Source organism: Rhizoctonia solani, chromosome 6, assembly GCF_016906535.1.
Source record: "Rhizoctonia solani chromosome 6, complete sequence".
NCBI lineage: Eukaryota > Fungi > Basidiomycota > Agaricomycetes > Cantharellales > Ceratobasidiaceae > Rhizoctonia > Rhizoctonia solani.
Window position 1 is genome coordinate 1289097 of NC_057375.1, and position 22638 is coordinate 1311734.

Sequence of the window (22638 nt, forward strand, 5' to 3'; positions counted from 1 at the left end):
TGCATATTCTGGCGCAGTCACCTTCCATTTGTATGAAATTGTAGGCGTGGGCGCCAATAGGTCTGACACATTCAAAAGGCCTAGGGGACCTGTCAAACATTGGAGATCTTGGTTACAAGCCTCATTTAAAGGGTATGCTGTCTTACTAGCCAACAACGATTCAGTACCGACGCCATTTCGTTTTCTTCAGGTTGTTCCTCTGTTGCTACCCACTATCGTTTAATCTTCTACAGACGCGATGACTATCGAAGCCGATTTTAATCCAGGGCTATTTGCGGAGGAGTTTGCTCACGAGCTCGACAATGAAGATATGTTTTTGTTACCTCCCAGGCGCCCAACATCCCGCCAAGCTATAAAAAAATCTTGGATCGAACAGTTGGCAGTTCAGTATCGGGGCCCATCGCTGCGTGCATACTACCCACAATCCACGTTCTTTCAGTATGCTTGGGTGCCTTCTCATCTTTCATCTGTGGTAAGTCGATCCAGTCTAAGAATATCTTGGTTTGGACTATAAATCTATTCATAGGTGTTTACATTACTCGTTCTTTTAATAGTCGTACTCTCTTTTGTCTCAGTCATTCGGTGGATTACAAGGGAAGACAAGTATCAATTGCCCTGGAGATCCTACTGTACGCTCCAGCCTGAATTCCCTCCCACCAATCTATCACTCGAATCCATCCCACCAGTAGGACTCTTTATCGGTGTGATGAGCACCGCCATGAGTACCCAAAGGCGACAACTCATTCGCTCCACTTGGGCCTCCCATCCTAGAAGCCGCGGGGGTGTTGATGGCCACTCCGACCTCGAGGGTACATCACGCACAGTTGTCAAGTTCATCATTGGCGCGCCAAGCCCAAGCGCCGAACGAAGGCTTAGGCTAGAGAACGAACGTAAGTTGGGCTTGTGTCTTAGATACCCCAGATGTTGATGGAGTATATGCGCAGTGTATGGTGATATTGTTGTCCTTCCTATTCGGGAAAATATGAATGAGGGGAAGACTCATGCGTATTTCACATGGGCGTACGAGCACGCGCTTGTCCCTCCGAATTCGAAGATTAACGGGACAGATCAACAAACGATAGTTTTCCCTCATGGCTGGGTCAAGCCGGACTATGTAGTTAAAACGGATGAAGATTCGTTTGTCATGCTTGCTGAATTGGAAGCGAGGTTGCGAATCGAGCTTTTGAAGGCCCGGGAAGAGGCTCCCGAGTGGGATCCACTTGTGTATTGGGGGTGTGAGTGTTGTTTTATTCGCTTCGTGGACTGTCTAATTCGGTCAAGATAGATATGATTAAAGACTACTTCATGGGTGGTGAACTATATGCACTTTCTTGGCCCTGGTATCGTATGTCGCGACTTCGGAAGTGGTCAAAACCATGACCATCGGGTACGAGGATCAACAGGTGAGACCATGCGTAAGGATATACTACCTTGTATGTTGATCCGGTTCGCACCTTCGAGGTCGCCAAGTGGGTCAGCACCCATCCCCACCCTTTGAGGGTCCGGTGGGCGAGCGAACGTTGTTGGATTTATAATCACCCCAAGTCGGCAAACGTGTAAATATGTTTAATTTACGGTTGACTACATTTGCTCACTTAGTATTTCATAGGTACGCTCATGGGTTTTTGTTTCCATCGGAAGTACGGCGTGTCAGGGAGTCCATTGCTGGCGAAAGGACTCCCGAAGAAATTCGGCGGATGAATCTTCCAACTTCGTGGCAGGTTGATAATCCGGAATATTCATGGTCAAGTGTGACAGGGTGTGTATTGACCCATATAAGCATGGCCTCTTGTTAATATGTTATACCATGGGTGTAGACCGTCTCTTAGATACATACCGCCTTGCTCACAAAACCTTACCCTGGCTATGGAAGTTGAAGCAATGGTTGAAGGCAGTACTTTAAGCAACGAACTTTCTCTTCGACACCCCGGGGAATACGAGCGCTCAAGCAGAGATACCCTTAACATCACCGAGAGGGGACCAGGTCAAACATTACAATGGGCGCACATACAGATGGCTTATGATATCAGAGAAGATTCGCATGTACGCTATCTAGGTAAGAATCTCGGAGGAACTGTGGTGGTTCACTACGTGAAAAAAGACGAGTGGTTCTTAGAAACCAGCTCAGCGTTACTTGGTGGGACGATTGCGTAAGGCAACCCTCTGATTTTGTGTTCAAGATGTTACTTTTCATTACCCTTATTCAATACCATTCCTGGAATATAAATTAGAATCGTACATGTATTAATGCATTGTTAAAATTATTCATGCAAAATTCCTACCTTGTAAAGACACTTTGTGCTTATCCTAGCGCAATACGAGTTACTCCTCCAAGTTGGTGACTAAGTAGCATTAGAATAAAATCGATTGTCCCTCCATGCTCGCTCGTTCCATGCTCTTTTTGAAGGGGATCATCGCCGTCCATCCAATAGGATGGCTGAAATCTCGGTTTCGGCCACTTTGATTGGGCCCCATCAACGATCATGGAACGAAACTCGGCAGTGCGATACTCGAGAGATATGATCATGTAATACAGGCATTTGATTACAAGACTGATGTGGGTTAGAGAAAATACAGCAAACTAACGCTCTCTAGGAGTCAAAGTTATTTATGGCCCGCCCCTTCAGTGGCGCACTTGACCGAATGAGAACACTTCATCTTAGCGTATATGCGCAGATCCTACACGAAGCTAGATTAATCCATATGAGCAAATGCTGATTGGTACTGGATGAACTTGATTCTCCGATTTACCTATCGTTTAACATGCATCTCTGCACTCCCAAGGAGTAGATTTAAGAGTACGTGGCTTGTTTAAAGTTTTCATGCATAAGTAAGTATCCTATATATGTATATTACTCTGATATAGGCCATAACAAAGCATTACTTGTAGTATTATTACCAGACTGGTACATACAAGAACTAAATTGTAATTAACGCGGAAGTGCTCCTGAACTCTAACAGTTCTTGTAGAGTAGTCAGCTCGTGTGTTACTTTAGCTTCTTAATTCAGAAGATATTAATTGTCTTTGAAGTGGGTACCACCGCGCGCGACCGCGCTGATTCCCTTCCGTTTGGATAATTCATTAGGAAGTGCGTTAGAATCGCTGACACACTAAAGTCACACTTCTTGTCCATGTATTGACTATGCAATATGCATGAGCTCTGTGAGGCTCTGAAGCACTGTACAGACGCAAACATGTTGACAATATTGCCATTTATGAGTTGATCAACCAAGTATAGCAGAGACTATGACTTGTTTTAACACTTAGCTGGAATTTAGCGCCCAATTCTGCTGAAGTTGTATTTTATGCGCGCGCGGGTCAACTGAACGCGCGATTTGACAATTTTATTTCAGCTCAAACCTTGCATCGGAGGTCTTGGGCACGTCGTGTATCAAGGTAGAATAGCTCTTGGCCTTCGTGGCGGGGTAGGCTGACATTGTTATAAGCATCCTAAAGAGCTGAGTAGAAGACGTATCTCCAACATCCAGTTTGCCCCAATCAGTTTAGCTACTTATATCATGCCGATATCCCTGTTGAATTTGACATACCTATCTAGAAGCAATCTAACTGGAGAGATGCTTGGTCTTCTTGAAATTATAAGGCAGCACCCCATCAACCCAATCTTTGTGGTAGTAAGCCTTGCTGGCACTTACGTGGTCTACAACGTAGTCACAAGGGCACGTTGTTGCATCAGCTCCAAGGGCCGCCTTCCCGGTCTTTTCTGTCAGGTTCGTCAACTATACATCCTTCATTCATATAAATTTAGAATACACGATGCTGATACAGGACACCTGCCTCAATTTTATGACCCAATCAATGGAGATACGTTTTACACTATGCTGAGGAACAACTATGGTATGGTCTGTCAGTTGAAGGGAATGTTAGGAGTAAGTCAAAAGCTCGTTTATGGAGTTGAAATTATTGACTTGTCTGGTACACAGGAGGACCAGTTATGGGTGTCTGATCCACGCGTTACAAGAGATTGCCGTAAAGGAAAACAACAGTTTTCTTATTTCCAAGGAATTCGCCGCGTAAGTAATGTTAACCACCCTGTGTTTACTGGCTAACGGTTTGCTATAGTTTCACAGAGACAACCTTTGGAAGTACTATGCTTACCGTGCATGGTGAGGATAGATTTTCTCTATTTTAGACGTTTAGTTCATATTATTTAATAGGCGAGAGGCACAGGCTACAGAAAAAGGTGTTTTGATTAATACCTCTTCCCAATTGAGATTTCTGACTAATTTACAAAGCTTTTGAGTCCGGCCTTTACCCCAAAACACTTACGTGGGCGTAAGTATAGTTTTATCCTTGACTATTGTTATTTTACTTCTAAACTCTATGCATGCTAGTGGTTTCCACTTTCACTACACTCACACAAGTGAGTTTGACAAATTATCTGTCCTGTGCAATCAATTTGACAACTTGCTTCAAAGATGGAGAGCGCCATTTTGTCTGATATGAGGGGAGAGGAAACGGCTACTGTTGATGTATTCAAGTGGGTTAACCTGTCTCTTTGGAGATGATCGGAGAAGCAGGTCAGCACAGTTTTAGCAATTATAGCTTCGACTAACGCATCTCCTTCGAGGCTTTGGATACTCCTTTGGGGTCATGGAAGGCAAGGGAGACAAAGTTCTCCGTGCACTTAGCCGGTTATTGTATGTTATCCTCTTGCATGCTATGAATACGTATATGCTGAATCAATGTATAACAGTCCCGTGATGACCGAGCTGTGGTGGATTGTCCGTTTCTTCCATGGCTCAAAAATATTGGCCCAGGCTTCTTCCGCCGATTCATTGTTGAATGGACACCCTCTAGTTCCGTAAAGGAACTTGTAAAGATAACTGATATCTTAAACAATATGGTTCGTACTAAAGAAAATTCAAGTTGGCAGGCGTTAAATGATCATGGCCCTTTGATTACAGGCCGTTGATATACACCGGCAAAAGAAGAATGCCATTGCCAATGTGAGCTTGCATGATCAGGTTGGATCCGGAAATGATGTGATAACCTTACTATGCAAGTTTTATTATTATATGAATTGATTGAGATAACATATGTCTCTGTACAGTGAAGCAAAACGAGATCCTACCAACAGATCAACAAATGCCCAAAGATGAAGTTATAGCTCAGATATTGTGAGTCATTCACTATGCGTACATAGTATTGTGTATGTTAAAAAAACATTCAGTGGATTTGTTTTGCGGGGAGTGATACTACAAGGTTGGTATCAAACTTGTAACAATGAAAGACTCCGATGCCACGCAGCTCCCCTACAGTAGCGCAATTACAACTGTTATATACCTTCTTGCCCAACACACCAAAGTTCAGGAGAAGCTACACACCGAGATTCAAGAAGCTTATCAGCAATATGGTCAAGACCTTAACTACGAACAGCTCCATTCCCTCACGCTCTTGGATGCCGTCTGCCGGGAGTCTCTTTGGCTCTTTCCGTCTCAGCCAATCCTTGAGCGCACCGCAATGAAGGACTGGACACTACCACTGCAACAACAAGTTATGTGAGCAACGGCAAGACAACAATGACTCATGTCCCGGTCAAAAAGGGCATGCAGATATATATTAGTTTGGATGCAGCCAACCGAGATAAGTAAGTAGGGTTGTCTTTATTTTCTTGATAGATCTGATTACATGTTTGAATATTCTATAGACAGATTTGGGGAGATGATGCAAATGAGTTCAGGCCATCACGGTGGCTAGAGGAGCTCCCATTGTCCGTCAAGGATTCCAACCTCCCCTGGCTTACTCATCAATGTAAGTGTCACCTTGTGGGCCTATTCGGATTGGTAACTCAGGTATTTAGGATGTCATTTTGGGGAGGACCCAGGGCTTGCATGTGGGTGGAGTATTAAACTTTTCAGTTTCCACACTGATGGTTTTGTTTTTCACAGAGGAATCAAGTTCTCACAGCTCGAGATGAGTAAGCTCATTGGTAACGCCGAAAAATGTATACTGAAACTTCTGCAGAGGTGGTGCTTTCCAGGTTGATTCATAAATTCAAGTTCGCGTTTGGAGAGGAGATTATTAGGTTTAATATAAATGGTGTTTACCAACCATACGTAGTCCAGGGAGACGGAACCCAAGGCACGAACCCATCGATGCCTTTGAAAGTCACATTGGTTGGAGGCTCTGAGTAAACAGGACACAGACGGTTTCACAAATATCCCTGCTGTTCTAATATAGACGTATTTTTCAATCCACCGTGTTCACCTAGTCCCTTAAAGCTGTGCAAGTTGTCAGGTCTGGAAATGCCAGGTATCATTGCATTATTGATGCTGATGCTCAACCCTTTTGGTACTTCTTGTTACACTTGCAGGGAGTTACTGGATGGGTTTAGCAACAAGCGCTATTCAGGCCGAATGGCAACACGGTGGACCCCAAAAGTGCGGATTTTCTGAACGTAAAAAATCGCGCGTTATATGCGGAGTGTTGGCAAAGTCCGACCAGTTTTTCCATGAATCCGCATCTTCAACTCACCCCTGTGTGTCGTCGAGGTGCGTATTCTGCGATTTTAGGCGCGGATGTCTGGCAAAATCTGGACGTCATGCGGATTTTCCGTACTTTTGGGGTTCGTCGTGCAACAAAGCCGGCGAGTCGAGGGGTTGGGATACAAGGTAATAGATATGAGTATATCATACAAGTGAATTGTAGTTGTAAGCGATGGAAGGCATTGGGACTTCCACGTTTGTTTATATAGGGGAAGGAGCGTACATGCAAAGAGGCCACAGTCCCCCCAAGCGCACCCAAACAATATCTCCTCCTTTACCAGTCACTCTTTTTGAACTCAAACCCCTTCACCTCGAATTTGAACTTTCTATTCTTTAATTTTGAATTTCTGGCTTCCACTTGAATTTATCCTCTATTTATTTATTATTCTCCCGATCAGCGGCCCACTTAGAGTTCGAACACGCGACCGATCCTAATGCAAACACCTATCGGCGCTATACCCTCGAACCCGGCAAGGTGCCCCAACAGATGATCCCAGCGCAGGATTGTGTGTTTCCGCACGCATTTATCAGATACGTCTTCGTGTATTTTTACCTGTATTCGCCTATTATACAATCAAAATTAACTACCATTTGCACGTAAAACCACCTGCGGGACCGGTAGCTGATATAGGTTGAAAAAAAATGTTAAATTGGGCATAAGTGGCAAGGGAATCCATGTACGCGTGTGAACCAATAAAATGTTACCATATGGAAACCCACTGAAAGAGAAATGAGTTTCCCATCTAATTTAAGTGGGGCTCCCCTGCAAACCAGCTCCTACCTCGCCCAGCCAATTTTAGCTGCGTTTCTTTTCTCTGTGCACAATCGGAGAACCCTGTCGTTACTAATCGGTATGACAGTACTTGGAAACATTTCATCCTTGCTCGGGATGAAGTGCCCTGAGATGCATATCATCCCAAGTTAACCGCGCGCAACTTATGTGGCTACAGCCAATAGAATGTGTGCGGAGGATCCATTGCCACTATATATGACCAGGTTGGCACTACGTGTTGTCCAAATATTGTGTTAACTTGTTCTCATACTCACTAACCCGGCGCGCGCGCATCAGGCTTTCTGCTCTCGGAGCGCCGTTTAGAACGTATATAAAGAGTTCTACAGGGGTGATTCTGATTATAGACCAGTACTAGTAAATCTTGCCATCCTTAAGCAGCCATGTCTGAAACCAATCTCGACTTCGACCAAGTGCAGTGGCTCCTCAACAAGGCGGCCGAATTTCTCCAAACTCATCCTCTGGAGAGTTCTATTGCTCTGGCATTCGCATCTATGGGAGGGTATGCTGTCAAAAAGCTGATCGCACCACCAAACTACCCCAACATCGATGGTCCTCCAAGTGATGATATTAATATTGTGTTTGGTACATATGCACCACGACTCAAAGTGTTTAAACCCCCCAGTTTCTAACCTTTGCGCTTGTAGGCCACTTTGTTAAACTTAATACCCCCGAAGCCATTCCATTCCATGATGAGCTGCAAGATAAATACGGCTCGGTATGCAAGCTCAAGGGGATATTTGGGGTGTGTCCAAGTCTCCCAACCAAGCAATAGACAGTTCAATTAATAGCAAATACTTTTTAGAAAGAGGAGCTTTTTGTTTCCGATCCTCGATTCCTACACGAGGTTCTCGTCAAAGGCGTAGATACTGCCTTTAGCCACGAACAATATTTCTACGAGTAAGTCGGAATAGTTGAGACTTGCTATCTTAGCCAACGGGATACCCTTCCTAGTTTTAACGCGGCGACCTTGGGTCCAGGCTTGCTTTCAACTTATGGTAGGCCACTTGTTACTCTTCCCATTGCGTCTACTGAATGTCTTCTTAGGAAACATACATAAGGTGCAACGCAAGGTACATAGTTAACATTGGAGTACTATTTAGCAATCGTTGACCCATGCGCGCCGCTACAGATGCTCAACCCTGTATTCACCAGCAAACATATGAAGTCCCGTAAGCGTAACCACCCCTTTGCAATTCACTCGTTCAAAAGGCTAACTGTATACGCCCACGTTAGTGGTTTCCGTCTTTGGCGCAATTGCTCAAAATGTATGTGCTTGTAAGCTCATTTCGTATATATATGCTCAATTCCGAATTTTTTAGACAAAACACTCTATGATCAAGGAGATGGGCGACTCAGGGAAAAAAGAAATGGATATGTTGAGATGGTGCGGAGCTACTGCACTTGAGCTGATAGGACAAGCGGGTACGTGGATCCAGTTAAAGTCAGCAATACTGTGAATTTATTCCACTTGAATCAGGTCTCGGACATACTTTCGGCATTCTCGAACAGGGTGACTCGGCATATAGCCTTGCAATCAAGGATTTCTTGTATGGCTCTAGTTCCTAAATTCTCTTGCTCCCACTGATTGAAACGATGCAGCCCTGCTTTTGCCAAGGTCATCCCCTTGAAGGCTCTCATACCCTTTTTCTGTCACTTGAGACCTAAAGCATTACAGCGCAAGCTTGCCGAGTGGGCGCCCGTACCATCTGTTCAGAGACTTAGGCATATCGTCAAAGTCCAGGATGACCAGGTAAGCACAACTCGGATACATAAAAATAAATGACAAACTAGCAACTTTGGGCATGTTAGGCCCAATCTATCCTAGAACTCAAGAAAGATAGGCTCAAAAGTGGACAGCTTGATGACGGGGAAGAGTTGCATGATATCATGTCTATTCTACGTGAGTGATTATGTACCCGCGATACACGAAGATGCTCACTCGGGTTTTGGCTGGTGGTAGTTAAAGCAAACATGGAGGCAAGTGAGAAAGACCGACTCCCGGAGGATCAACTCCTTGGTCAGATGAAGTTGGTCTTCACTCTTGTCTCAAGTAGCGTAGGGCAGTTGCTGACAACCTGAAACTACAGTACTTTGATCCTTGCAGGCCACGAAACAACCAGGTACCAGTTCCGCTTCGAATACCAGGGGTTCCTGTACTAATTTGTTTATTTTATTTAGTGGAGCGCTGACTCGGCTCTTGCAATTGCTTGCTATGAATCAGACGATACAAGACCACCTCCGTGCCGAGTTGCTCAAAGCATCAGAGCAACTCACGTACGACGAACTTCAAGAACTACCTTATCTTGACGCGATCTGCCGCGAGACGCTGCGACTTTATCCCCCTTTTGCACTACTCGAGCGGGAAGCGCTCGCGGATTGTACGGTGCCGCTTAGATATCCCATCAAGGGAAAGAACGGCGAGGAGATTAGGGAGATCCGAGTTCGGAAAGGCACAGTGATCCACGCCGCTATCGGGCAGGCTAACCGGTCCAAGTGAGTGCAAGCTCCCGTGAGACCCGTGCTTGACTAAACCCATATGTTTCTGTTTTTGCTTTTCTGCACAGAGAGACGTGGGGAGAAGATGCAGATGTGTTTCGACCGGAACGATGGCTAGAAAAGCTACCTGATTCGGTGTCGGACTCAAAGACGGCAGGCGTCTATTCGTCGCTGTAAGGGTATCAAAAGAATGCGAAAGCACTGTGATTCTGACATACGATATGCAGCATGACCTTTTCTGCAGGTCCCAGGTCGTGCATGTAAGTTTATCCCCAGTTACGCCCCGCATCCCATGCTAATCCTCGCGTAACTCAGCGGCTTCAAATTCGCTGTGCTCGAGCTTAGTGAGTATCATTTGTCATTTGGCATGCACCCATGTTTAACCAATCTGAAATGATCAGAGACCGTTCTATCCACACTCGTCAAATCGTTCAAATTTGAGCCTGGGAGCACCAAGGCCGTCTGGCTTATGGCCGGCAGCATGCTCCCTTATGTCGAAGGAACCAAGGATTTGCTCGGAGAGGGGATAAGGCCAGCTATGCCGCTGGTGGTTTCGGTCTTGTAGAGAACCCTTTACGAGGGGTTTGTTGTTGTCCAATCTCTCTATCCATACATGCGAAGCTACAATAATCAAACCAGATGTTGCACATCTTTGCGACGGCGGGTGTTTGTTTGTAAGAATTATAAGTTTGGGACGGGCATATATGTTTCACTTGGGATCTGTTGACTTTGGACGCAACAGATCCAGGTCTTCAATCCGACTCACTTGGCCTTAGAGTCGAGATTCGTGCGCCATCAATAATGAGCTCGCCTAGATCCAGTTGGGATTTCCTTGTTTTAGTACCAAGTGCTGGCTCTTCTTTCTGTCACATAAACTTTATCAGTCGATAGCGGGGGATTAAAGCTATCTACACTATAAATTAAAACCCGTCGGGACTTGTGGGGTACCAAAGACGCGAGAAATTTAAATATTAAGAAAGCCGATCTGACTGTACATGTGGGTGTGTAGGGCTTCGACCGGTATTACCGGCCCGAAGAAATGAAGGGGATCATTGTACTTGGGGGAGGGGGACTGTGTTCAGTTTATTGGCCCTTGATAACCGAGCGGAGAAATTAAAAGACACGTGAATGTAATTATAAAGTCTATAGCAACCTCGTTACGAATAAGGTGGTTGAATTGTGAATATATACTTGGAGCACGGGGGTGGTTCTCTTGAATGGCGCGCCGATAGTAGAGTCGTTTCTTTTTCAAATCTGGCGGCCGAACATACGGTCGTCTTACGTACCTGCCGGCTCGCGCTGGCGATTGAATTCAATACGGTATACAAAATAACAGACGACGTGGTTACGAATGATTGTTGAGAAAGTGAATGCAAGTCTTGTTAGAGGTTCCAGGCTGATAGTGGAGAGCAGCTGGGACGGACAAATCGCATTAGTCACCCGCTTACGGTGCGAGTGTTGTACCTGCAAGTTCATGTTTCAAGCCACGCTTCGTCTCCAGGAACCCAGCGACCTCGATCGACCAAGGGGGTTCGGATAAACTTGGCATTCCATCGATGTTGAATGACTGCCAAGGAAAGGATTCACATCAGACAGACATGGAATCAAGGATCGGCAAATTGTGTTTAGCACGCAATCAGGTTCCGTGCGCGGGCTCAAATTATAGACGTATGGGTGGAACGGGTTAAATAGGTGCGGGGACCCAGATCCCAGCGAAAGCAACCTCGTTACGGTAAAAAATATATGAAAGAACTGGGTGTAATTTATGTAGGAACTTGGTGTGACGTCATGGAGGAATAAAAGTCCTGCCTAGGTAGGGATAATCAGCTTTGGAGGAAAACCTTGTAGCAATCTAATGGGCAGGAATGAAATCGGATCCGGATCGGAACAAGCGAAGTGATTGGGTTTGGAGGTCCACGAAGGCGAGGGGAGGGCATGCGGGATCGACGGACAGTTGGTTTTGTTTTTATGGAGATCGAACGCGGTGGCTGATAACCAAGGAAACTTGGGATTGTTCCGGTGCTTTGTGGCCGGACGGTTGCTTGGTGGATGACAGCCATCGAGAGGGATAATATGTCACGGACAAGAGTTGTGTATAGGTAACGGACATGGCGACGACTGTGATTGGTTAGTTCCCTTGGAAACTGGGATCACGCATCAGCACAAGGGTCCTCCCCCTCGGGCTCAGAAATTATAACACGACGAGTGGTGTTGGTGGGATTGTGCGTATACGACTCGGTTCACCATGCGATTATTCGGCAAGAAAAAATCGAGCAATGCGATTCAGGAAGAACAGCCGCCGCCAGCCATCTCTCGACCGCGTGCTCAAGGCCATTTGCCGCCCACGACTGCTCCCAAGCCATCCTCTAGACGATCCTATGGGAGCACACACCACCGAACAAGTCATCACTCCCCTCTATGCACGCTTTGCCCGTGCAGACTCGTTCGAGAACTTGAGTCTGCGCGCAAAGGCAGGGGCAGAGAGCCGTGCACCGTCCATGGCACCGACCAATCAGGACTAGAAGACGATGCGAACCGACTTGGGTATGATAGACCATGGGCGAGGGAACTTGCTACTTCGTTCGATTCTCCAGAGCCGATTCAGCCAGCAAACACAGGGTCGAGTGTGCGCATTGTATCTGGATCGAGTGTGCGCGACCGCAAGACCTCTGTCGATAAGCGCCTCAGTCTCGAGGCTGTCGCTGCTGCCGATCCCTTTATGGCCTCCAAGATGCAGAGTGTGATGCGGAGGGCACCCAGTAATGTACGTTGTGCTATCATCGTTTCAAGCATCGACTGACATCACCCCAGGTGAGGACACCTGATTCCACACCGCAACGCTCAGTCACCGCTCCCCCGACCACCGCCAAACCCTCCCACCCTCCACCTCGCATCCCGACCGCTCCCCCTACCCGATCCGTCACTGGTCCCAAGAGCCCACCATCCAGTCGGCCCTCGTTTGACGACGACGATACATCAGTCTTTTCCCATTCCAACGCCGGTCATGCCCAGCCTCGCTCTGTTTACTCGAACATCGCGTCAGCATCGAGCAAGCGAGAACGCGGCCCTCCGCCCGTCGCAGGAACTCCATCTGCATACGCTTGGCGCTCTGGCCAGTCCGACGACGGCCACGGAGGCGGAAACAGCTTCTATACGGGCGGCAGTCAGGTCAACCCGTACACCTGGGCCCAGCCGGGTTCTTCTGCTCCTCAACCTGTGTCCGTGCCCGCCGCTCAGCCATTCCTCCCGCCCGGCGCGGCACCCCCCAACCCATCCGGCCAGCCCAATCCCAACCATGCTCCCCCGAGCAGCATGTCCATGGGCAACGTCCTCAAAAAGCGCACTCCTTCCAACCGCCTGTTAATCGTACCCCGGCTCCGGCTGGACATCCTGCATCGAGGAGGATGAGCGTGAGTAGTGCCGATGTGAGGGTTGAGCGGTGGACCGGGAACCTGGGGCGGGAGCGCGATCGCGGTTCCTCAGACTACAGAAAGGGAGAGGGAGCGGGATAGGGAGCGAGGGAGAGGTGGTATGGCGGGTAGTACCTCCACTCAGGCCGGCACGTCCACTTCAGCCGTCCCGCCCAGCTCAACCGTCGCAGGACCTAGCTCTACAGCTGCAAGGCCCAATCCTACCACTGCGAGTCAACCCACTGCACACGTCCCCAACCAAAATACGGCGACCTTTCGCGCACGCCGACGGTCAAGAGTGTCCAGCCTGGAGAAATCTTTCGCCATCCGGGGACGGCCCCCATGCCTCTTCCGTCGTCCCATTCGGCACCGTATCAGGCCGTGTCCCCTGCTGTATCTCCACCCCCGCTCCTGCCTTCCAAGAGTGCAGCGTCTGGATCTTCGACTCCCACGGCGCCTTCTGCCATGAGCCCCCGAGACTCGTTACATCCCCAAGACAAGTCATCTCCCCCTCCATCTCAGCCTACGACTCAGGTTAACACCGCGGCATCTCAACCACCCCAAGTGCCCGTATCTGCACCACCACCACCGCCCAAAAAGCCCACGGAAATCTACCGCCCGGCGCATCACCCTCTTCACCCTCCCCTCAACACCGTACAAACACTCTCCCTCGAGCCACGGGCCGAGTTATTCTGCTTACGGACCTACCCCCGGGAGTGCGTATGGAAGTGTAGGCGCCAACGGGAGTCTCAACGAGCACAGAACGAGCACGAGCACTCAAGAGTCGAAGAATGCGAGCGGCCAATTGCAAGAGCCCAAAGCGGGTGGAGTCAACGCGTACGAGTCTAGTGTGAGCTCGATCCGGAAGGTTTCTCAGCTCCCTGCTGTTCAGCCGTCGGACCCACGTACGACTCAAGTATCGGACGTCCGCAAGGGTCAGGTCTCGGATGTTCGTGATCGACGGGCGAGCCAGTTTCCCGACCCTCGTCCGAGCTATTCATCCGAGGCGAGACCAAGCTATCGTCTGACGCCCGGACGAGTCAACATACCGAGGGGCGGGCGAGTCCGATTAAACCTAGCGTTGGGAACCAACTCACTACGAGCCCGGTCGGAGTCAGCGACTCGACATGGGCTCGTTCTATCGTTGCTGACGCCGGGTCTGGACGCGCCACGCCTGTGTCTCCCCAAGGCGCTGGATTATCTGTTCCGGGACCCGATGCAAGGAGTTCTGTATATTCGGGAGCGAGCAGCGTCAGTGTTGTTCCCCAAGCACACCCCTGCCACCTCCAAGTCCGTCCAAGTCCAAATCGGCCGCTTCCAAGACTGCTCCACCAAACCGCGAGCTGCCTCAACCACCAACAACACAACGACAATGAATCGCCCAGGCCCGTCTCCCCATCCGCCCAGTTCCCTCCGCGAAAATCTCAATCGATCCCCCACGCGCGCCATCGTCCATGTCCGTATCGTCCTACGGCACAGCCATGCCTCTCGAGTCGGATCCCGGATTCGAGGTCCCGCCCGCCCCTACCAAACTCGCGATCGGGGGACTCGCACGATCAACACTTCGGCCCCTCGTTCGCAGTCGCCACGCCTACATCTACGAGCGTGTCGGCTGCCCGACGAGCGCGATGGTCACCGCTCGGATGACGCCTACCACGACCGCTGCGTTGTCGCCCATGACCATTCCTCGATTCCGTCCTCGACTCCTCAGAGGGGGCTTTTACCCCCTCGGGCTGTCTCTCCTACTTTTACCGGCCAACGTGCGCCGTCTCCGACTGGGGCCAATCGGCGTGCGGTGTCCCCCACCCCGAGCAATCGACGTGCGGTTTCTCCCGCTCCGGGCAATCGACGTGCAGTGTCTCCGGCCCCAGCGGACCGACGTGCGGTGTCTCCAGCTCCGACGACCCGGTCCGAGAGCGACGAATCGGTCCACGCCAAGAAACGCAATTTGCTCGTCAAGACGCGCAAGATTGATGGTGCGAGCAGCTTTAGGAGCAGCGACGAGCGAGCGTCGAGCGAACGGCCAGTATCGGTCGTCGCGCAGCCCGAGTCCTGGGCCTGGATTAGGACTGAGGGGGGGAACGATCCGTTTGCGAGAGCACCGCCGACGATTGTCAAGACTCCCAAGCGAACTGTGAGTAGAGCGTGGCATGTCAAGTCCCCCGATAGACAAGGTGCTGATTGAACGTAGCAGGACCAACCCTCGAAACGAACCATGCCGCTCTCTCCTCCCCTGTCGTCCGACGACCATGATACTCGTGTCCCTAACGGCCTGGACGTTCACGGACACGATAGACCCCCTATGACGCCGGCTCTCACCGACGAGGCGCCCGCCGGGGACGAGATGAACCAAGCCGAGCCCGATACGACGACCCCGCCCGGGTCTCCTCCACCACCCAAGATCTACCCGCTCGAAACCCACTTGAACATGCCTTCGTTGATCGCAGCGCTCTTGCCCCACCTGTCGTTCCGCGACTGGAACGCCCTGAACGCCTTGAACGCGGGGATTCGTCGACAGCTCGAAGATACCCGTGCGTTGCGCGAAGAAGTCCTCGAGTACTGGTTGCGCGGAGTCGGGTACGCTCGGTGGAAGTCTCACAAGCGCGAGCCGGTCGGGCTTACCCTGCGTGACCTGAATGCATACATGCGCGGCGTGAGTATCGCCGTGTACAGGTACAGCGCCATTGCCGAGAGCTTCCTCGCCGTTCGGGCCCAGCAAGAACAGACCAAGGAGCGCGTTCCTGGCGCAGCGAGCAAAGGTAACCTCGTTCGCGCCCTCGCGAGCTCGTGTCGGGCGTACACCAAGGTCATCCTCCGGCTGCGCGAACAGGCCGAGTGCATGCACCCGGACGGGGACTTTAGGAGTCCGCTGTTTAAATCGGGTGGTGCGCCGCTCTTGAGGGTGTTTGTACCCAGCAAAGAAGGGGCGTGGTTGAGCGATGCGAGCGTCTTGGACTGTGAAAAGGAGCTCAAGCGGGCTGGGGCGTTGGGCGTCTTGAGGATTGGGGATGTTATTTGGGATGCGGCGGTTGGAGAGGGGAATGCAGGGCGCATGGTTTGGGGGATGGAAATTACTTGGTGGTATGTCCGTTTTGGGTCCGTATCCGACCGCGTGGGGCTAACGCATTTGTGCAGGACTTGGACTACACATACTCGACTACGGGGGAACTTCCCAAGTACATCCATTCGTTGGCGTTTTCGCCTTCGTATTGGCACAAGATCATTCGCACGTCGAATAGCCCGCTGTGCCATATTGATCTTACGCCGTATGCTGCCGAGATTGCGCGAAATATTCAGCTCGTTCAGGATCGGGTTCAGACCGAGACGTAGGTCTTTTGAATGGTACCTCTTATCGATTGCGTGTTGACTTTTTTTTATTAGACCCCAAGGAGGGGAGACACACCGTCGTTCGCTGGGTTCACCGCTCACGATTCCAAACTCGCTCTGGTCTTCCAATCCCTTCGGCCAGTCCTCCAGCTACTGTGGACCGCATGTGGGATGGGTACATCGTCGTTGAAGTCGAAGGTACGAACGAAGGCCTCGCGGACCTCCAGGCCAGGGTCGGAAATAGCGTGCGCTTGTTCCCAGCCAAGACAGCCGGTATGGAGTTTGGCCCGCCTACCGGCAAGAGTCCGTTTAGGCTCTTGCGTTCTTCCAGTCGACCGGGAGAAATTTGGATCAGGGCAGTGAGGGAGAAGAGAGACTGCTGTAAGATTAAAGAACATTATACCGTTTTGAAAAGCATACCATATCACATTTTTTCTCTATGTCTGTTTCTATATACTTGGTTCGGTGTACCTATTGCTATATTGCTTTCTCTCTTTTGGCCTATTACCCGAACGTGTATTCACACAAACGCTTTTATATACCGTTTGATCGCATATATATGGGCATTGTATTACTTGAATAATTGCATTTCATCCTAAAAAGGAAAATATACTTATTACATAACACTCCACGCACGCAACCCCCGTGTGCTGTACTCTCATCCATGATGGAGAAACTAAGCGTTGCAAGCAATCGGCTTCGAGATGCGCTAGATGAATACCTCGCTGTATGTGGTGGAATCGAACGCGCAGTTGAAGAGGATCCCACGGGCGCACTTATAGATCCTACAGACTACATATCCTGCGAGTTGGATATGGTCAACTCGTACGCGGAGACGATTGATAAAGCCAAAGCCAAGATCAAACGAGTTCGCAACTGGTCGTCCGCTATTGCGATCAACAGATTACCGATTGAAATCCTCATGCAGATATTCGAATGGGGTCCGTTCAGAGCACTGCGCCAACTCTTACCGTCAATCTCATTCGCCAATCGAGCTCTACCCAAGCAGCCAGAGTTACTATCACATGTTTGCTCGCGTTGGCGAAATATCCTGCTCTCTTCACCGCAGTTCTGGACGCATATTGACTTTAACTTTTGGGCGGCTGATTACCAGCGTCTTTATGATCGTGCGGAACGGCACCTCGCTCGGGCTGGGGAGCATCCTGTTCGCGTGCACCACATCTTCTCGATTAGCAGAGGCATCGAAGTCATTCCGCGGCCCATAAACCCCTTTATAGCTGCCGCATCTCAAGCATATGCGATCGAGGCAGAAATACAGGTCGACCTCGAATTCGCGCCCGGGCAATTGTATGATTCGCTCCTTCATGCTTGTTTTCATGGCTGTGTACCAGGAAAGCTCAATGAGGTTTTCGTGTCACTTCGACCAACCGGCTCCCGTACCTTTGCCTATATTGACGAACACCACATTTTCAATCCCACTTCCAATGAAGAGAACATCTTTAGCTCGGTCACCTCTCTTTGGATGGACGGACTTTATCTTCCTTGGACAAGCTCAGCGTACCGCGGCCTTGTTAAACTTGTTTTGCTACGTTTCAGCACCATTTCGATTCCCGAGTCGGAGCTTATGACTATTCTTTCTGGATGCCCAGGGTTACAGAAACTCCACCTTGATATTAACATCATCGAAGATGAACCTTTGTCCAATTCGCATGGAGCGACATCAGTCTATCTCTATGATTTGCATGACCTGTGCGTGGAATCACCTAACTTGTTTCGACTTGTTGTACCAGGCGTAAAGGCGCTGAATAACTATATTGAACTCATGGAAGTTCCCCTTGAAATCTATCATGTCAGGGAGTTCTTGCTAACTCAAATGTGGAGACTGTCAATCTTGTAGTATGGAAAAGTTACAGCGAACTTTTTGACGTGCTGGAACTGGCACTCGCGCTGCGTGTGTGATGATGTCCAATTCCCCGGCAGTGTTGAATTAAAATCAGGAGAAATACCGTCTCTCAATCAGTCTCTTTCCCATTTGGTGTTGGTACATAACGAGGGTCTCCGTCTTGAAGATATTCAGGAGCTTTCCGAGGCGCTAGGAATCCAGCGGGTGACGCTATCCTCAAACGGAACAATCGTGTAAAACGATGAGCTGGTGCACGAAGAGCGCTACAGCTTCATTTCCAACGAGGAGGCTTTGCGGTTATTAAAGTATGGGCCTTCGTGCAGAAATAGGACATTCAAATCGGATCTACGGAGCTTTGTACACATCGGTAAACGTATTTGTCGCACCCATAAGATACTGCAGGATTTAGTATGACATGACGCGTTTCCAAAGTATGCACATACCCTCAAAAGGTCTGACGTATTTAATTCAATCTATTTCACGCATAAATTTTGCGCGTCATTTTATACGCTCCCTGGTCTTATCACTGGTCTATTCCTACCCGTTAGGTTGCTCTTGTCACTCTGGGCAAGTCTACCGCGTATCTCAAGGTACCTCACAAACATCCTTATTGACTGGGCGCTCATAGTGTCAAAATAGCCAACCCGTTCAACCCTGCAGAACTAGATGGTTCGTGTTACAAATCCGGCTGGGACTTGAAAGAGATCAAAGGATTCTAAGACTGAATTTCTCCTATTGGCTACGCATGTGAACCATTGTAGGCACAGGTTCAAATTCCCTCATATCCATAAAGGAGCCAACCGAACTTGAACTTGATTTGGTTATTCCGTGTTAGGTGCTCGACGCGCGAATCACATGGTGACCTCAAAACAAGGAAATGATCGATGTATGCATAAAAGGCTCCGCCGGGTTCTGAGCTTTCCGACGGGTCGAGCCAAACATTACGTAGGTGCGATCAGTGCCAGTACAGTACAGGCTTTTGAGCTCGAGCCCAGGTACCGATCGTTTTTGACTATACTTTTGCAAGCGATCAGGTGATTGAGTTAGTCGGGCGATGGCGAGACAAAAGAGTCTCGAGTCAAACTGTTATGGGCCATATCAGGCTTGCTATCGAGCGCTCTAGAAAGGTAATTACGGAGAATATCGTGGGAGTATGACTATACTCGACGGTGTTTCGAACGCGGGTTTTTTTTTTCGAGGTGGAACGTGGGGTAGGACTAGACCCTAAGTCTGTAAGTACCTTTTTGGTCCCTGTTTGACTCCTCAAGGGCGAACTGCTAGACATCTATGAAAAGTATGCTGAGACAAGCTATGACAAATGATGTAGGACAATGTTGAGGTGGAGTCTGGATGAAACCGATGTTACTTTTTGCCGCCAATTGTTCTTTCTCTCTCGAATTCAGCAACTTGGGCGCGAGACTTTCCTGATTCGTCGATTGATCAACGGCCAGAGCAAGTACGGGTTTCAGTCACTCAAATTGCATGTTTATCCCATAAAATGTCATGAGTGCCATAATATATTGGCCCCTGTGAGTTCGATTGGTTTCGATAGCTAGATGGCCTTTTGCTGTGGCACGATTGAAACTAATTCGGGACCGAGAAATGATCGCCGCTATACATATATTAATCCGTAAAGACACACAAGCCCAGATTCAGGAACGTGGCGCTAAGGCAAAATTCACCAAGTACAGTAAGTCGAAGTTGTTTACACGGATTTAAGGGTCATTGGCGCACATGCTTACAAGGCACCATCGCCTAAGCAGATCCAAGATCCAAGTGCTGCTCTAAATACGAATCATTTAGTGAACATGTCAAAAATAAACGCAAGAGATATTATGGGTCTGAATTAGCCAGGGCCCACCATGAACGCGGATCCGGCAATTGAGTAACAGACATCGGAATTGCATCTTCCGATCGCATTTATCGAGGAAGAGCGGTCGTGGTCAACGTTTACACGCATATGTACGTGGCTTTCATTGTAACTAGGCTGGAGCGTCTATTATCCAGAAGCAGAACTGCACATCGACGAGAATAAACGAATCCAGGGCTAATCAACGGTTGTTTCATCATGGACTTCCATTGCACCATGTGGATTCAAATTGGTGCGGCGATTTGCGATAGGATCAAGACATAGAGACCATAAATTTGATAGTATCCGTATTTTCTGGTAGGAATTCGGGAAAGCATCGCATCAGGCCAACTTCAAATGGATAGACCCCACCAAAGCAAGCTCAACCCCTGCCTGCCTCCGGTAGATGAACGATGAATACCGTATACCATTCTTTGAGTTTCAATGAGGAAGAAATTGATCAGTAACAATGTGGCGGCAGGGTCACAGAAAAAATGATATATATAAGCACAAAAAAACGAACTGGAAGAGCTCAGCCCTCTTATAGCCTTGTCACAGAAACAGTGGCAAACACTAAGTCCTCTTTTCCCAAAACAACTTGCGATGGACCAACGGCAGACCACCCCGGCCCTGTTTACTTTGTAAATGACACGGAACAGGACGATACGTTTAGCGATATCGATTCGAGCTCTGCTTCAGAGCTCACTGACGAGACCATGAGTACCCTGGCGTCAGAGGAAGCCGTTGGTGAGCTTTACTCGGTCAAGGGCTCGCACTATATCAATGACTATGAATTTATAGAATACTTCCAGGAGCTTAACGGGCGAATGTTTCCAAAAGATGAAAACCTGCCGATTGCAATACCCACCGACGCTAACGAAGTCAAGCGACTCATGTTACATATACAACTCAAGATCTTCCTGGGTGGTAACTATGTTGGTCCAGTGGACCAAATCCTCTCGCCGGCAATTGATGGGAGAGAAAAGAAGGTACTTGATCTGATTACTGCTGAGGGATCGTGGTAAAGCAAGCTCTGGTATGATTGGTATTGAGCCCGGCTGAACGATTTCTGTATTATAGGGTCAAGGAGATGGCTAACGAATTCCCGCACGTCTCCTTTACGAGTGTGGACAATACGCCGCTCATTCCCCACTCCACAACCGAATGTTAAGTTCGAGGTCTACGATTTATACAACGGTATAGCGGAGCGAGGCGATACATTCGATATAGTCCACCTCCGGCACGCTGCTATGCATGTAAGTATATGAAATTCCAGTTCGCACCTACAGCCTAATGACACCCATAAACTAGCTCAAAAACCCCAAGAATCATCCGTGAAATCTACAGAGTGCTTCGCCCAGGGGGATTGTTTCTGTTCGGAAACTGGGAACTTTCAGCGTATGACGCAGCTGACCCAAGCTCACCTGCGCTCGAGCGACTACCGGGTTTATCTAAGGCTCTTGAGATGACACGCACTGCGCTTTCACCCAGGGGGTTGATGTAAGTATGTGTAAGGATATGCCACGTGGTTGGAACCAAATTCGGAGCTATGGACTACCCCAGAGGACCCGTCGTCGGGATTGATGTTTGCCGAGCCAATGCTTGGGTTCAGGGACATTGAATACAAGCCCATGTTGGTACCTATAGGCCTTTGGCCGACTGAAAAGCGGCTCCAAGATGTCGGGAAAATAGGGGCACATGGGTGGGCGCATATATGGAGAAGCATGCATGCGCCATTTCAAGTGTTGGTTTAAGTAAGGATCAGGCCCAGGAAGTTGTGGATAGGGCTATCCGGGGACGTATATCACCCGGAGGTTCAAGTTTCGGTCGTTTACCATTCAACCTATGGGTTTAAGAGAGGATGAAGATTAGAATTGTAGTTCTGTGTTCTAGCAAACAATTTTAGCCCTCGTTTTCTTGCGCCTAATTCTGGGAACCGAATATGTGATAGAATTACTCAGGGCTTGCATCGTCTAAGCGCGCGGATCGGAATAGTGGCATGCTTCAATTGAGATCAGAAACGCATCCACGGCATATATGGTGAATTTACACTTCGATAAAATAAACGAGCTCTGGGCTTATAATGGGGAATAAACTCGAATATTGGACACTTACAGTTACCTACATGACCCCCAGGATTGGAGAACCTATCAAGTGGGCACTGATGCTCAAGGTATACTATCATCATAGTCGGTGACGATAACCATCTTCAGATCTATACAGATTAGGCATCAGGAAGTTAAGTTTTGTCTTATTGTTACCAGTCTTGTATATTAGATTAAATAGAAATATTCAGTTCCATGGGGGCCATCCTTGGGAGCCTCCCGAATAAATCCGAGTTTCAAGTTTCACGTCTGCAGACAACTATGATCAAATCATCCGAGAGGGGAAG

The 22638-nt window shown here is 48.8% G+C and overlaps 4 protein-coding genes across 4 annotated transcripts; all 4 read left to right on the forward strand.

Moving 5' to 3' along the window:
* Nucleotides 1-238: 238 nt before the first annotated feature.
* Nucleotides 239-6156, forward strand: RhiXN_05840 (glycosyltransferase family 31 protein; the record flags this gene model as incomplete). Its single annotated transcript, XM_043325656.1, has 21 exons — nt 239-472; nt 527-890; nt 945-1235; nt 1286-1312; nt 1366-1403; nt 1462-1556; nt 1610-1759; nt 1830-2150; nt 3943-4032; nt 4082-4125; nt 4177-4202; nt 4255-4294; nt 4354-4382; nt 4438-4503; nt 4716-4865; nt 4927-4968; nt 5270-5520; nt 5586-5609; nt 5670-5855; nt 5911-5939; nt 5987-6156. The coding sequence occupies 21 exons, from the start codon at nt 239-241 to the stop codon at nt 6154-6156; spliced, it is 2667 nt and encodes an 888-aa protein (XP_043181088.1).
* A 1524-nt stretch (nt 6157-7680) lies between these two features.
* On the forward strand, nt 7681-10361 carry RhiXN_05841 (cytochrome P450 family protein; the record flags this gene model as incomplete). Its single annotated transcript, XM_043325657.1, has 18 exons — nt 7681-7882; nt 7945-8042; nt 8103-8197; nt 8252-8295; nt 8345-8370; nt 8430-8469; nt 8534-8565; nt 8620-8722; nt 8778-8847; nt 8900-9050; nt 9110-9200; nt 9261-9327; nt 9388-9420; nt 9479-9793; nt 9865-9969; nt 10024-10056; nt 10112-10140; nt 10198-10361. The coding sequence occupies 18 exons, from the start codon at nt 7681-7683 to the stop codon at nt 10359-10361; spliced, it is 1698 nt and encodes a 565-aa protein (XP_043181089.1).
* A 1680-nt stretch (nt 10362-12041) lies between these two features.
* RhiXN_05842 (mucin 2, oligomeric mucus/gel-forming) lies at nt 12042-13204 on the forward strand (the record flags this gene model as incomplete). Its single annotated transcript, XM_043325658.1, has 2 exons — nt 12042-12560; nt 12608-13204. The coding sequence occupies 2 exons, from the start codon at nt 12042-12044 to the stop codon at nt 13202-13204; spliced, it is 1116 nt and encodes a 371-aa protein (XP_043181090.1).
* A 344-nt stretch (nt 13205-13548) lies between these two features.
* On the forward strand, nt 13549-21417 carry RhiXN_05843 (F-box-like protein; the record flags this gene model as incomplete). The annotated part of the gene is made up of 9 exons (XM_043325659.1): nt 13549-13922; nt 13969-15340; nt 15401-16291; nt 16342-16532; nt 16604-16892; nt 17207-18243; nt 20794-20993; nt 21048-21267; nt 21327-21417. The coding sequence occupies 9 exons, from the start codon at nt 13549-13551 to the stop codon at nt 21415-21417; spliced, it is 4665 nt and encodes a 1554-aa protein (XP_043181091.1).
* Between the last annotated feature and the right edge of the window lie 1221 nt (nt 21418-22638).